The sequence below is a fragment of the Lagenorhynchus albirostris genome, chromosome 7 (assembly GCF_949774975.1).
Source record: "Lagenorhynchus albirostris chromosome 7, mLagAlb1.1, whole genome shotgun sequence".
Taxonomy (NCBI): Eukaryota; Metazoa; Chordata; class Mammalia; order Artiodactyla; family Delphinidae; genus Lagenorhynchus; species Lagenorhynchus albirostris.
This window is the reverse complement of record NC_083101.1, coordinates 19,617,032-19,631,812: the sequence shown is the minus strand read 5'-3', so window position 1 is coordinate 19,631,812 and position 14,781 is coordinate 19,617,032. Positions and strand designations below refer to the sequence as shown.

The 14,781-nt window shown below is 45.5% G+C and overlaps 1 protein-coding gene across 1 annotated transcript; it reads left to right on the top strand.

Annotated features, from left to right (window-relative positions):
- Nucleotides 1-1,817: 1,817 nt before the first annotated feature.
- Nucleotides 1,818-8,473, top strand: ATP6V1G1 (ATPase H+ transporting V1 subunit G1). The gene is made up of 3 exons (XM_060154524.1): nt 1,818-1,983; nt 5,559-5,659; nt 7,593-8,473. Exons 1-3 carry the CDS (start codon nt 1,902-1,904, stop codon nt 7,764-7,766), a joined length of 357 nt encoding a protein of 118 aa, XP_060010507.1. The 5' UTR covers nt 1,818-1,901; the 3' UTR covers nt 7,767-8,473.
- The last annotated feature ends 6,308 nt before the right edge of the window (nt 8,474-14,781 follow it).

Below are 14,781 nucleotides of genomic sequence, written 5' to 3'. Positions count from 1 at the left end.
TGGAGATTAATCCTTTGTCAGTTGCTTCATTTGCAAATATTTTCTCCCATTCTGAGGGTTGTCTTTTCATCTTGTTTATGTTTTCCTTTGCTGTGCAAAAGCTTTTAAGATTCATTAGGTCCCATTTGTTTATTCTTGTTTTTGTTTTTATTTCCGTTTCTCTAGGAGGTGATACCCAGCTCTTTTGATCCTCGTCACACCCTTAGAAGTGTGTACTGTCCTCTGTTGACTGACTGAATGAATTATGTTTTCTTGAAATGCCAAAAATGACAAATTTTCCCAGGAAATCATCGACTGGAATTAAAAGTTCCAGAGATCAGTCAAGTAACAGTTCTTGAATCGGGAAAGGAGTTTCTGATTTTAGCCTCCTTTCAACCCCACTCCTAACCTCATCAAATGAAAATGTCCTGAGGCAGGAATCCAGCTCCTTCTGAAGTACAGAGATACTTCTATCTAAAAGTTCTGGCATCATTCTATGCTCGTTGTGCTTGGTGAATTATAGATCACCTGGTCCTTTCCACAGCCCACAAGATTCTCAGAGAAGAGCACAATGGGTCAGATATTCCACTCTGCAGCCCTGGCTAGATTCATACACCTTATCTCACAGTTAACAGGGATTTGACTTCGGGCAAGTTACTTAACCTCTGTGAGATGAAGTTTGGTCAGCTACAAAATGGGGTTAATAACACTACTTCTAAGTTACCATAAGGAGTTGTCAAGCGTTTAGGACACCGCTTGTCATATTGTAAACTCAACCACTGGCTTCCTACCTCCCTATTTGTGGTGGGAGACTTCTCTGTGCTATGTTGCTCCCCCCAAATCCACATATGCATGTCCTTTTCCCCTAATCACGCTCCACCCCCACTGTCTCCCACTATCCTTTCCTGGCTAACTTCTCATTATTCTGATATCATTTTAAATACCACTTCTTTGGGAGAGTCTTCACAGTCACCTCCACACCCCCTCTTCCTTATTCCTTCGTAGAGCAACCTGCGTTTTTCCTTCATTACTTTACCACAGTTTGTAATTTTCCCTTTAGTTTAATCTGGTTTTGCCCATGAACTGCGTGCTCCACCAGGGACCTTGTTGGTCTCGCTCTCTGCTGTATCCTCAGTACCAACAGCGGTCTAGGGTCGCAGCAGGCATTCATCAAATATTTATGGAAAACACTAATCCTTTCCTGAGCTTCGGTTAAGAAAGGGAAAACACCCTTCCTCAAATCACACAGATTAGTGGCAGACTTCACCCCAAGTCTCCCTATTCCCAATTCAGATTCCAACCCAAGAGCCTGACAAGAATTTTAGCCTGTCCCTGAATATATTCCGAGTGCCAAAGAAAACTCCAAAAAGGGGCGGGAGTACAGCAGTGGGCAAAATAGGGGAAAGTGATTTGACTTGGCCCCTTCTCTCTGGATCTTGATGTGAGCTTACTGTAAAGGGAGGGACTACTGCAATAACGACGTCGCAGAGCGGCCACAAAGATGGAACCAGAGAAAAGACAGACCTTGAAAGGGCCTTGAGCTGCGTGTGACCAAGGAAGACAGCAACAACAGATCCTGCGCAGGCGCAGTCAAGGCACTCTGGTCTCCCGCTTTCGTCCCGCCCCGCCTCGCCCCGCCTCGCCCCGCCTCGCCCCGCCTCGCCCCGCCTCGCCCCGCCTCGCCCCGCCTCGCCCCGCCTCGCCCCGCCTCGCCCCGCCTCGCCCCGCCTCACCTTACCTCTTCCCCTCCGAGTCACAAGACGCCAAGTGAAGTCAGCTGACGCGGCGTTGCGGAGGTCACGTAATGGTACGCGGGGCGGCGGGCGCAGGCGCAGATCTTAGGCAGCTGGGTCAGCTGACCCGAGGGGGCGATAGAGCCAATTTGGGCCTGTCTGTGGCGTGTCGGAAACGCCGACGCAGCTATGGCCAGTCAGTCGCAGGGAATCCAGCAGCTGCTCCAGGCCGAGAAGCGGGCCGCCGAGAAGGTGTCCGAGGCCCGCAAGCGTGAGTTTGGGGTTGGGACGGCCAGGCGTGGCGCGAGTCCAAGAGTTGCGGGCAGGCCGCGGGAGGTGGTAGGTGGGTGAGGCCCGAAAAACTGCTGACGGGGCCGGGGGCGGGGTGGGGGATTGGTTACAATTGCACTCGCAGCTCTGGATCCGAGGCTTTGGAAGTCTTGTAGGTCGCCTGAGAGCTGCGATGTAGGCTAGTAGATAGGGCGTGGAGACAAAGTGGACGTCCTTCTTAGGGTCTCGGGGGTGTGTAAAGTGGATTATCCAAACGGAACGCGTTGTTCTCCCCCTTCGCACTTACTCCTTTGGGGTCTTCCGTCTCACTGTAGGGAGCCACCATCTACGCTTTTGCTCAGGCTGGAAACAGCCCTTTTTGCCACGTCTCAGACCCTCCCTCGTTCGCCATGTTTAGTCAGTTGCCAAGGTTTATTTGTTCACTTTCTCTCCATCCCTGCAGCCAGCATCTTAGTCCAGGGCATCAAGTTCTCTGAGGCTCCCGTAGTAGCCTAATTCGTTAATTCCTTACATTTATTTTTTCAATGCTGTTAATACGTGCCAAACACAGTACCTGGGACATCTGTGGTCTTTATTGCGGTATTCAAAGCCCCAGTGAAGGAAGCAAATTTGGGGTAGATTAATTGCAGGTGAGAGGAGGGCTAGAGTTGAGAAGTGTGAGGTTGCTCAAGAACTTAACAGGTAGATCGAATCTAGATTGGTGAGTGGAAGGCTTCCTCCTCTCTTCCGTTTGGTTCTCCTCACTGCAGTCAGTCATACATCTCAATTGCGAATATGGCTTCCCCACCGCCCCTATAGTCAACAGACGTTTAGTGCTTGCAGAATAAAGCCTAAATTCCTTAAGAGCGTGTAGGAGGTGCTTTTGCATCAGGCTGTGGCTTCTTCTCTAAGCTCCCTTTTAGGAGTACACAGTACACTGTGTCTGTACTCGCTCCAGACACAGTGGTTCCTCAAAAGCGCCTTGGTTGATTTCCCCTGCAAGCCTTTGCATAGCTGGTTCCTGATTGGAAGAGCCTTTTCCTAGGTTACTCTTCATCCTCTAACACTTAGGCTTCTTCAGATATCAAAATTTAGGCAGTAGTTCTTCCAGGAAGCCTTCCCTGACTTCATCTTTTCCCCTCAGACTAGGCTAGGAGTCCTCCCCAAGTACCTATTCCCGTCATCACTGTGCAGTAAGCTGTTTCTTCATATGGCTCAGTCACTAGACTAAGTTCCTGGAGAATAGGGACCATGTCTGATTTAACTTTTATATCTTCAGTTTCCCATCTGGTGAGATAGATGTTTCTATTCCTATTTGACAGATGGGAAAAATGAGGCTCAGAGAAAAATGGTATGACCATACCCTGGGAAACAACATAGCTGGGGTAAAATACTAAAAACTATTAATCTTAGTAATTTCTTGGTGTTCTTTCCCCCAGAATAGGATTTATACTCTTATCCCATACCCAAGTAGATTTCAAGCATGGCTCTTTTACTTTTTCAGTTAGGGGTTGTGTGGTACTCTGTATTTCATTGGAAAAGCTTTCTTTGAGGGAGCTGGAGATGGGAACAAGTCTTCTATTCTTGCTCTGGTGACTGGGAAGTTCTGTGTTCCTCATGGAGTATTTCTGATCATGACCTTGATGCAGTATTTCCAGAATGACTTCTCAGAGTTTGTCCTGTGATGGCTCATCAGCAGCGGAAGTTGTATCTGTTGGGAAGCATGTGAGAATATTTGGGGGAAGTGCAAGAACAGGTATTGGGCATATGGTAAGAATGATTCTGAGTGCCTTGGAGGTAGGGGTCATATTATACATCTTCCTTTATCCCATCAGGCCTGGTGCAGGGACTTGTATATCTCAGGTAGCTATTACATAGTGACTGAAAGAACTTGTTTTAAAGGAGTGAGTTTATGGCTAATATACATCTCAGAATTTGCAGTGGTTAGGAACAGGAGTATTGAGAAGACCTATAATATGAAGAAATTACTCTCTTTCTTGATCTGTAATTGTGGTTGACACACCCAGTTAGGAATTGGGAAGAGGCAGCGCATGATGTGGTAAAATGGTCCAACCCCAGTTTTTCATGAAATCATTGCTTGGACCATAAACTTTTTAAAAATTTTGTATGTGGTTTGTCATTGGGAGTGAAACAGAATGCTGGCCTCCACATGTAAGGCCCACAAAAAAAACAAGATTTAAAAGAAATGATTTCCTCCTCAGATATTTTTAGGTTTTCAGAGAAGCCAATGAAAATTGAACTTTGAAGGTGTTTGCTGACAGGCGGAGAATGGTTTACTAAGTAATTAATTCAGGGAGCCATAGTTGTTGGGAGTGATCAGGACAGTGGTATTGTGAAATTATGTGGAGCTACTGCATAATGTTCAGGCTATGTTAAAATTTGTTGGTTTGGAAAAGAACCTTGACTTCGGAATATGGCTTTGAATATATAGCAGATGAGGAAGACAGCATGTGGGGCATTGGGATAGAAGTTGGCTCCAGCAGACCTTAAATAGTAGGCACTAAATAGTACTGGAGTAAATATATACTTGGAGAAATAGTCCTTGTGGGGCTTAGACGCCTATGGTTTGTTTTAGACTAGCCTCATGGAGAATTGATGTCATGGGGTCATCACCAGTTCAAAATCCTGTTGTTAATCAGGAGGTGGAAGGTTAAGTTCAGTTTCATTCACCTACATGGGCTGACTGGGATTTCGGCAGTTGCTATACAATGAATTATAACAGCTTGCTCTTAGATGCAGGATGTCTTTTACTCTGAATTAAATAAATCCTCAATTGATTGTCTAGGACCTGCCCCCCTCCCCCACCATCCCATTTGGGTGTCTTAGAGGTTTGGTGAACAGGGAAACTTGTTGGTTGATCTTGTGGTCTGTTTTCATAAAGCCTCTGATAGAACCTAGAGAATTTTTCCAGCTTTATGTTAAACTATGCTCTCCTAAAAACCAGAGCCCCTGTGTCTCCTCACTTCTTAGATGCTTGTGCGGTCTTATGTCCAGTGCTCCCCATTCAGAATTCCTTCCCAGAACCACTTTTACTTATTTCCTTGTGCACAGGCATGGGTTTTAGTTTCCAATATTACATCATCTGTTTCATTAGTTACAGTTTAGGTTGATGTCCCTTGGGAGTGTGTTAGCCTCCCTGCTACGCTTCTAAGCCGAGCTCCAGTTGTAATCAGCAGCATACTTAGGTGTTTACTTCTCAGGAAGAGAGAGAATTCCCCAGATGGCTAATGTCGCCCGTTTTATGTTGGTTCTTAGTAGTTGAGATTGAGAGAATATTCTGACACATTCCAAAATTTTTTGCATCATTTTTACGGTCTACTGTAGGTATAGAAGGCGGTCCTTTTTATCTAGTCACTCCTTCTGAAGTACAGTCTAGTTAAGTACAGGAGGCAGGAGCTTGTACTATTAGTTAGCTCTGAATTCTCTCTCTCCCTCTTCCCCATGCATGTCTCTTGAGACTGTATCTTTAAACTTTTGTGCTTGTTTATTAGAATTTACCATCTCAGTCTCTGCTTCCTCTTCTGCTTGTCTCTTAACCACTTCCTTTGAAAACAGGAAAGAACCGGAGGCTGAAGCAGGCCAAAGAAGAAGCCCAGGCTGAAATTGAACAGTACCGCCTGCAGAGGGAGAAGGAATTCAAGGCCAAGGAAGCTGCGGTGGGCTCAGTTTATTTTCATTACTGCCTTAGTTTCCTGAGACTTCCTTCTCCTCCTCTTCCCCTTAGGCTCTCAAAGTATCCAGCATAGCTCAGAGATTCTGATTCTGGTAGAAATTTGAAAATTTGGTTACTGGATGCTTAGGCTGAATCTCTTAAGGTGATTAATTTTTAACTAACATTTGAATCCTAGTCTTCATTTATTCAGTTAAATTATTGAATTATTAATAGATATAATTAGATATTAAATATAGATAATTTATAGAGATAAGTTATTTAATATATATTGAATGTAGATATTATTAAATATCTTTTGAACAGTTAATGTGTGCCAGATGCTAGAGGATCAGCTGTGAACAGAAATAGACATGGCCCTCGTGGAGTGCAGCGCACAGCCTGCTGGTCAGGGACACTTCGTAATGAAGTGTCTGGTGTTCAGGGACACTTAGTAATAAAATGTAAGTCATGCAAACCAACAACTGAAGAGGGCTGTAATGGTCATAAACATAAATCACATGGAGCCCCCTTTAGTATAGTCACTTATCAGTAGTATAGGCTAGACCACAATGTGTAAGATGCATATAATAATAGTACAAAAACAGATACAGAAAGTACAGAGAAAGTAGGGAAAATTCTGGAAAAGGGAAAGGATGGAGGAGGCTTCGTAGAGAAAAGAACCTCTATCAGGACTCTTGGATACAGGCAGCAGAAAACAGTTCAAACTGGTTTAAGCAAAATGGAATTTATTGACCTATGTGCTTGGAAGCCCAGGTAAAGGCTAAGGTTTTTTGGGTTTTTTTTGTGGTATGCAGGCCTCTCACTGTTGTGGCCTCTCCCGTTGCGGAGCACAGGCTCCGGACGCGCAGGCTCAGCGGCCATGGCTCACGGGCCCAGCCGCTCCGCGGCATGTGGGATCTTCCCGGACGGGGGCACGAACCTGTGTCCCCTGCATCGGCAGGCGGACTCTCAACCACTGCGCCACCAGGGAAGCCCCACTTGGACCTCTTTGAGCCCTGTTTTCCTCAACTGTAGAAAGAGGAGTGATAGCCTCCTCATAGGTTATAGAGGAATAGGTAACAGGTCATATGAGAGAATGCTGTGTAAACTGATGTGTTACACAAATGTGAAGAGATATAGTTGTAAACCTTCATAATGAGGTGACAGCAGTTTAGGTGATGAAAAGATTCAGGCACAAAAAAGTGATACCTTAAGAACCTGATAGATCACATTCTAATAAAGTAGGCATAACAGTTAACAATGAGAAGACAGTGGACAGTAAAAGAAAATCTGTCCATCAGTGTGTGTGTTAAGTTGTAAATGGAAACTGAAGAGGTGAGACATCCATGCACGAAAAATTTCAAGCAATAAAACAGGGCAACAATGAAGGGATAGTTTCCCTCTCACCCAGACCCACAGTCCTCTTTAGAGATAACCACTGTTAACAGTTTCTTGTGTATTCTTGTAGAATATTTCTACTTGAAAGAACAGATGTCACGTATTCTTAATACTGGTGAAACCACTGTTGAACTTAAGGGCTAAAACATTAACCAGTAATGGTGAAACTGTATATTCCTTCTAAATTATATTGCCCTTGTGTTTGTTATTTTTTAAGAGCTTTTTTTTTAAAAAAAAAAATACACCATGTATCTACCCCCTTTAAAACCACACAAGGAGACATATTACTAACCACCAGGCCTCAGTTGTTAGGTCTTTAGGTTCATTCCAGTCTCTGGTTAAGGCTGCACGTGAGGCTGTAGAGGGATGTGACTGTGGAACCCTGACTTCTCTCACGCTCTTCAGTCATGCTGCTGATTACTTATATTCATTATGAGACTGGGTTTCTTCAAAAGTCAGAACGTTGCTTATTAAATGTTGTTCCTGCCCAGCCAGAGCATCGTCCTGACGTTCCCTCTGTCATTGCTCCCCGACTCCAGGCTCTGGGATCCCACGGAAGTTGCAGCACTGAAGTGGAGAAGGACACCCAGGAGAAGATGACCATCCTTCAGACCTACTTCCGGCAGAACAGGGATGAAGTCCTGGATAACCTCTTGGCCTTTGTCTGTGACATCCGGCCAGAAATCCATGAGAATTACCGCATAAACGGATAGGGGAAGAGCAAAAGCGCTGTGCTGTGGATTGGCATTTTAGATGCCTTCATAGAATATGGGGCTTCAACAAGGCTTGGGTTATATTCTTGTGAAAAGGCATTAAATTATTTCTGTATATTATATAATAGGTCCCTTCACTTTTTGCAGAATAGCAATCATAGCTTCTTTGTACAAACTTATGGCCTATCCAAAGATTTTATCTTTTTACCTCACATTTCTTAGAAACTTAATGGGTATATGTTGTCTGTTTTCCTGTGCCTTTTCGCTCGAGTGGCATATTATGAACACTGACTTTTTCTTTCTTAGATATAGTTTTGTTTTTTCTTTTAATTTTATGTCATAGCTTTATGTTGCAACTCTACTTGTTCAAAAGTTAGATCATGAAGGTTCCTTCCTATGACCTTAGATATAGTTTAAAAAAAAACAATTTTCTTAAGAAAGAAGGGGATTAAATTTTTTTTTTCCCTAACTCTTTCTTGAAGGTCAGGGGCTTTATCTATGAAAAAGTAGTAAATAGTTACTTGTAACCTATGTGAACAGCCAGCCTTAAAATAGTCCTTTCCGGCTAAGAGTTAGAACAGTGGGGACTAGTATTGGGCTGCTTTTGGTTTCTCTTATTTAAAATTACTAGATGATAGAATTCAAGAACTTGTTGCATGTCACTACTTGGTGTACTGATACTGTACGAATAATCATTTAAAAGTCAAGACTCTGTCATGCATATTTTTCCCCTCTGCTTCATCCTCTTTGATAATGCAAAATGCACTTTGACCCAGATGTTCTGCAGAATTTCACTAAGGAAATTAAATTAGCACATATATCACACACATTCACATACATACTTAGAAAATATTCATGGTGCATATCTTAGCAGGAAGGAAATCACTTCCTTGGGTGATTTCACCCAACAACTGTTTTGAAAAACAGCAAGCAGGGGACTTCCCTGGTGGTCCAGTGGTTAAGAATCCACTTTCCAGGGCTTCCTTGGTGGCACAGTGGTTGAGAGTCCGCCTGCTAATGCAGGGGAGACGGGTTCATGCCCTGGTCCGGGAGGATCCCACATGCTGCAGAGCCGCGGGGCCTGTGAGCCATGGCCTCTGGGCCTGTGCGTCCAGAGCCTGTGCTCCGCAACGGGAGAAGCCACAACAGTGAGAGGCCCGCATACCGCAAAAAAAAAAAAAGAATCCACCTTCCAATGCAAGGGACAAGGGTTCGATCCCTGGTCAGGGAACTAAGATCCCACATGCCGCGGAGCAACTCAGCCATTGCTCCGCAGCTACTGAGCCTGTGTGCTCTGGAGCCTGCTCGCCCTAATGAAGACTCATCGCAGCCAAAAAATTAAAAAAAAAAACCACACACACACACACACACACACACAAAACAGCAAGCAACTAGTATATCTGAAGTTTGCCTTTTCTCTAGAGCACCCTGTCCTGGGGCAGCCATGGACAGGTTATCAAGGGTGTTTCCTTCCTGGTAGGCTAAATGCTGAGTGCAGTACCTATAGTAACTTCACTCTAGCACTTAAGAATTAAATGCCCTCTGGACTTCCCTGGTGGCACAGTGGTTAAGAATCCGCTTGCCAATGCAGGGGACAGGTTCGAGCCCTGCTCTGGGAAGATCCCATGTGCCACGGAGCTACTGAGCCTGCGCCCTAGAGCCTGCCTGCTACAACTACTGAAGCCCACGCTCCTGGAGCCCATGCTGTGCAGCAAGCGAAGCCACCACAACGAGAAGCCCACGCACCGCAAAGTAGAGTAGCCCCCACTCGCCACAACTAGAGAAAGCCCGCGCAGCAACGAGGACCCAACGCAGCCAAAAATAAATTTATATTAAAAAAAAAATGCCCTGTGACCCACTAGAAGCTGAAAGTCTTCCGCTGCAAGATAATTTCTGGTACGTAGAAACAATTGAAAGAACATTGTGCCGAAACTATGGGGGAGTTAGAGGGCCTTTTAAAAAATTATATCTTTTATGTGACTGAGGATGGGTGGATCTCAGGCCACTTCCGTCTCTAGTTGCTGTTCCCTCTCGCAGAATTCCTCATAAGAATTTTCTATACGAGCTTTTCCATTTTTTGGTGTTCAGGCACTCCAGTCAGGCTTGCCATGCCATTGAAACTGCTTGCTCGTCAGGGTCAGCAATGATGACCTAGTTGGGGTCCAATCCTCTGCTTGACCTTCAGTATCATTGGACAGGGTTGGCTATTCCTTTTTGAGCCACTTTCTTAGCCTCCCTTCTGCAGCCGTGTGCTGCCTTGCCTCTCCAGTCTCTTGCTGGTTCCTCTGCATCTTTTCCTGTGGTTTTGTTCTTGTGTGTCTCTACGTCCCCATTTGAGACCATCTACATTTCATGGCTTTGATACCATCTATATTGAAGACCCAAATTTGTATCTCCAACTGTCCTGAACTCTAGAATTCTCAGATTGTTTATTTGATATTTTCATTCAGTTATCTGGTAAGCATCTCGATCCTAATATGTCCCAAACTATACCTGGTTTTGTTAGGACTTTACTCCTGGTACTGCTAAGTGTATCCAGACCACGGTCAGCAGTGTCCTTGACTTCTACCCACTGGATGCCAGTAGTACCCTGTCAGTTGTGACAACCAAAAATGTCCCCAGACGTGGTCAAATGTCCCCTGGGGATCAAAACCACCCAGTTGACAACTACTGTTAAAGCAACAACAAAATTATTGAAAGTACCACACGATCCCTGGAACATTCTAGTACTCAAAAATTGTGTCCTAATTTTCCAAAAGTTGGTTCTCCTTTTCTCACCCTAATCATCCTTGATTATGTGTCTAATAATAGCTCTTACTTGTTGGTATAGGATATACTCTGAAGTCTCAGTGGCTTAATGCAACAAAGATTTCTTAACAATGTTTGATACATGTTGGGTGACCAAGGCAGCTGTTCTCCATGTGGTGATGCAGTGATTCAGATCACCTCCACTTTGTGGTTCTACCATTTTCGCACATGGTTCCCATGATTCCAGAGGCAAGGGAAGAAAAAGTTGGCAAACGTGCACCAGCTCGTCTGTGCTTACGTCCTGAAATAAATGACACTTGTTCTCAGCTCACTGACCCTCGTGCATCACGTGAGCCAACCTGACTGCAAGGGAGGCTAAGAGATGAGGCAGATCCTGTGGTTATTTGGTGAGTAAAAAATCTCTGTTTTAATTGCAAACAGTAGCCTTCTCCATGCCAGCTAGTGACCACGTGCATTGTTCACGAGCAAGAATATTTTGAAAGGCATCTTTTTTCCCCAAGTAGTGGGTCTCAACAGTGGGTTTCAAATGTTCGGTAAACCATGTTGTAAACAAATGTGCTGTCATCTGGGCTTTGTTGTTCTATTTATAGAGCACAGGCAGAGTAGATGTAGCACGGTTCTTAAGGGCCCTAGGATTTTCAGAGCGGTCAGTGAACATTGGCTTCAACTTCAAGTCACCAGCTGCATTAGCCCCTAATAAAAGAGACTGTCCTTTGAAGCCAGGCACTGACTCCTCTCTAGCTATGAAAGTCGTAGATGGCATCTTCTTCCAACATAAGACTGTTTTGTCTACACTGAAAACCTGTTGTTTAGTGTAGCCACCTTCGTTCATTATCTTAGCTGGATCTTCTGAGTAACTTGCTGCAGCTTCTACATCAACAATTACTGAATCGTGGAGATGGCTTCCTTCCTTAAACCTCACGAACCAATCTCCACTAGCTTCAAACTTTTCTCTACAGCTTCCTCACCTCGGTCAGCCTTCACAATTATACAGGGTTAAGGCCTTGCCCTGGATTAGGCTTTGGTTTTAGGGAATATTGTGGCTGGTTTGATCTTCTATCCAGACCGCTAAAAACTTTCACCAGGGACTTCCCTGGCGGTCTAGTGGTTAGGACTCTGAGCTTCCACTGTAGGGGCCCCGGGATCGATCCCAGGTTGGGGATCTAAGATTCCGCAAGCTGCACGGTGCAGCCAAAAATAAATAAAAATTGTAAAAAACCAAAGTATTTCTTCTGGTTTTGACCCAGTTTCCTGACAAATAGCATGTGACTTGTCTAACTCCCTGCACATCCCTGCCAAGGACAGTGGTGTGTCTAGGCCCAAGCTTTCGCGTGCACATCTTACAGGGGAGTACTCACTGTGTGATGTGACTCTCAGGATTTCGAATCAATGTAATGGAGCCAGGAGCAATGGAACGTACTGTGGGGCGTGCTTCTGGAAATACTCTTTAAGATGGCTCTAATTAGTGGCCAAGCCTAGATTTGAACCCAGATCTGCCTGACTTTCCAGGCTGGGTTGCTGTATGATTTAGTTCAGTGTGTTCTATGGCAGTGTTTCAAGCAGTGTGTTTCTAAAAGAGAAAGTCAATGACTCTACAACTGGCAGACAGGTTCCAAAAAACAAGATCTAATTTTTGATCTTTGCCTTTTCACTTACTCATCCCATGGTTCTGAGGCTCTCTCCTGTCCTGTCTGCTGCCACACTTGAAGATTCTTCCAGGCCAGGAAGAAGTTCTTTCCCTCTTGCTTCACCAAGGTTGCCAGCTAGTTGGCAGCTAACCCTCAGACATGGGCCTGTAACCCTTGCAAACATGACAGGACGAAGGGGCTAAATGCTGAGTAAGGGTGGCTTTGGCTGGGGTTTGTGGTTATTTGGATTTGTCTGTAGTTGAGGCCCTGATAATTTCATTCATAGCCATTCATTCACTAACTCAGATGTGTGTAACAATAGCTGGGGGCCAGCTCTGAGCATGGGCAGAAACAGCCCTGTGCCCCAAAGGTTTATTCTCCTTTTGGGAAAGGGGACACTGAACATTGACCATAGCGAGTGCTAGGTGTGGCCATAGGTTAAGGAAGAGTAACTATAAGGATGGGGGACTGGCCTGGGCTCAGGACAGGAGAGGGCTCCTAGAAGAAGGGCCCTTTCAGCTGAGACCTGAGAATGTGTCAGTTATCTGGGCAACGAGGTGAGGATGAGGTTTGAGGGTTACCTTCCAGAGGGAGAAGGATGGCAACCACTGAGAACTGGAAGTGAGAGAGAGCACAGGTGTAGGAGGAACGAGAGATGGTCTGTGCTCTTGGAGCTTAGGGTTTTCAGAGGTTGGGGGACAGAGGGTAAAGATGAGTACAGGATAGGCTGGGGGGTGGGGAGGGGCTTGGGCCTACCACAGAGAGCCTTGTGAATCCATCAAGATAGCGCCACTGAAGACTGCTTTCCAGTGGACTTTACTAGGTATTACTCACCTTTTATCAGATTTCATTCATCTTTCTCCATTCTCCATGGAGCCCCCATTCCCTCACGCCATAGTGCTAGGCCTTGCCATTTACTGTATTTTCGGAGATGCAAAAGAATTGCCCAGAAATGCAGTTCACTTTTTTCTTTTTTTAAAATTTACATATGGCTGCATTGGGTCTTCGTTGCTGCACAAGGGCTTTCTCTAGTTGTGGCGAGCGGGGGCTACCCTTCGCTGCGGTGCGCGGGCTTCTTGCGAGCCACAACTACTGAGCCCTCGTGCCACAACTACTGAAGCCCGTGCGCCTAGAGGCCATGCTCCGCAACAAGAGAACCCACCACAACGAGAAGCCTGCAGTTCACTTTTACTCAGCACTTTCTGCTAAGCACTTCATCATCTCATTTAATTCTTAAAATCTCTCAGTTTAGCAGATATCCTTTTTTTTTTTTTTTTTTTTTTTTGCAGATATCCTTTTATAAATGAGGGAATTGAAACTCAGAGAGGGGAACTGGGCTGTGCAAGTTCACATACCAGTGAGTGGTGGAGCCTGGTCAGCCAGTTCCAAAGGTCCACGTCTTTTGCCTCCTTAGCAAAGGAGGCTGATGTGTCAACATTCAAGCTAGAGAGACAGGCAGTGAGAATGCAGAGTGAAGGTAGCTCAGCTGAAAGGGCAGGAGTATGACATCTGGCTTCATGTAGGAGGTAGGCCTTGCTGGGGAGGCAGGATTTATTTATTTATTTATTATTAAAAAAAAATTTAAACCTATTTTAATTTATTTATTTTTGCTGTGTTGGGTCTTCGTTTCTGTGCGAGGGCCCTCTCCAGGTGTGGCAAGCGGGGGCCACTCTTCATCGCGGTGCGCGGGCCTCCCACTTTCGCGGCCTCTCTCGTTGCGGAGCACAGGCTCCAGACACGCAGGCTCAGCAGCTGTGGCTCACGGGCCTAGTTGCTCCGCGGCATGTGGGATCCTCCCAGACCAGGGCTTGAACCCGTGTCCCCTGCGCTAGCAGGCAGACTCTCAACCACTGTGCCACCAGGGAAGCCAGGGAGGCAGAATTTAGATGGTCACCAGTTCACACACCTGTCCCAGGATCCCTTTCAACATCCAGTCAGCAGGTAGGAGAACTCCAACAGCCCATGAATCTTGCTCCCATGCCCCCAGATTGTGTTTTGGGAAATTAGGCAAACTAAATAGAGATCTTGTGTGTCTTGCTCAGTGGTACCCAGAACAATGGCTGGCACTCGGCAGGCACTCGGTGTCGATCTTTTGATGAAAAAATGAATAAACTAATTTTTAGTAGCCTGCTTCCTGGATGCTCACTTGTCTGATGAATGAGGATCCTGCCTGGGCAGCATCAGCTGCTTATTCCTCAATCACTGCTCTGCTCGTCTCCCCAAGCACTCCACCTCTGCCTCTGGCAGAGCATGAAGACAGCTATATCTGCCTAAATTAAAATTGCACCCATATTCTGACTCGGCAAGTCCACTTGTAGATAGGCAGCCTGTGGCATGTACCCGGCACTGTGGCTATGACCATCCCAGCAAGGCCTGTGAGCAAGAGTGGGAATTCCCCTTACATGTCCACGAGCGGAGAGAGGCAAAGGAAAGAAAGCCTTCCTATTACAATACATGGAGGTGTGTGCGCACCCCTTAAAAAGAAACCAGACAGAGAGGAGTGTTCTGGCATGAGGTGAATGCCAAGGAACTTTGCTGAATGAAAAAGCAGGGTGTCCAACAGAATAGAACAGGTTCCCTTTTGTGGAAATGCACAGTGTACACATCTGTCTATACCT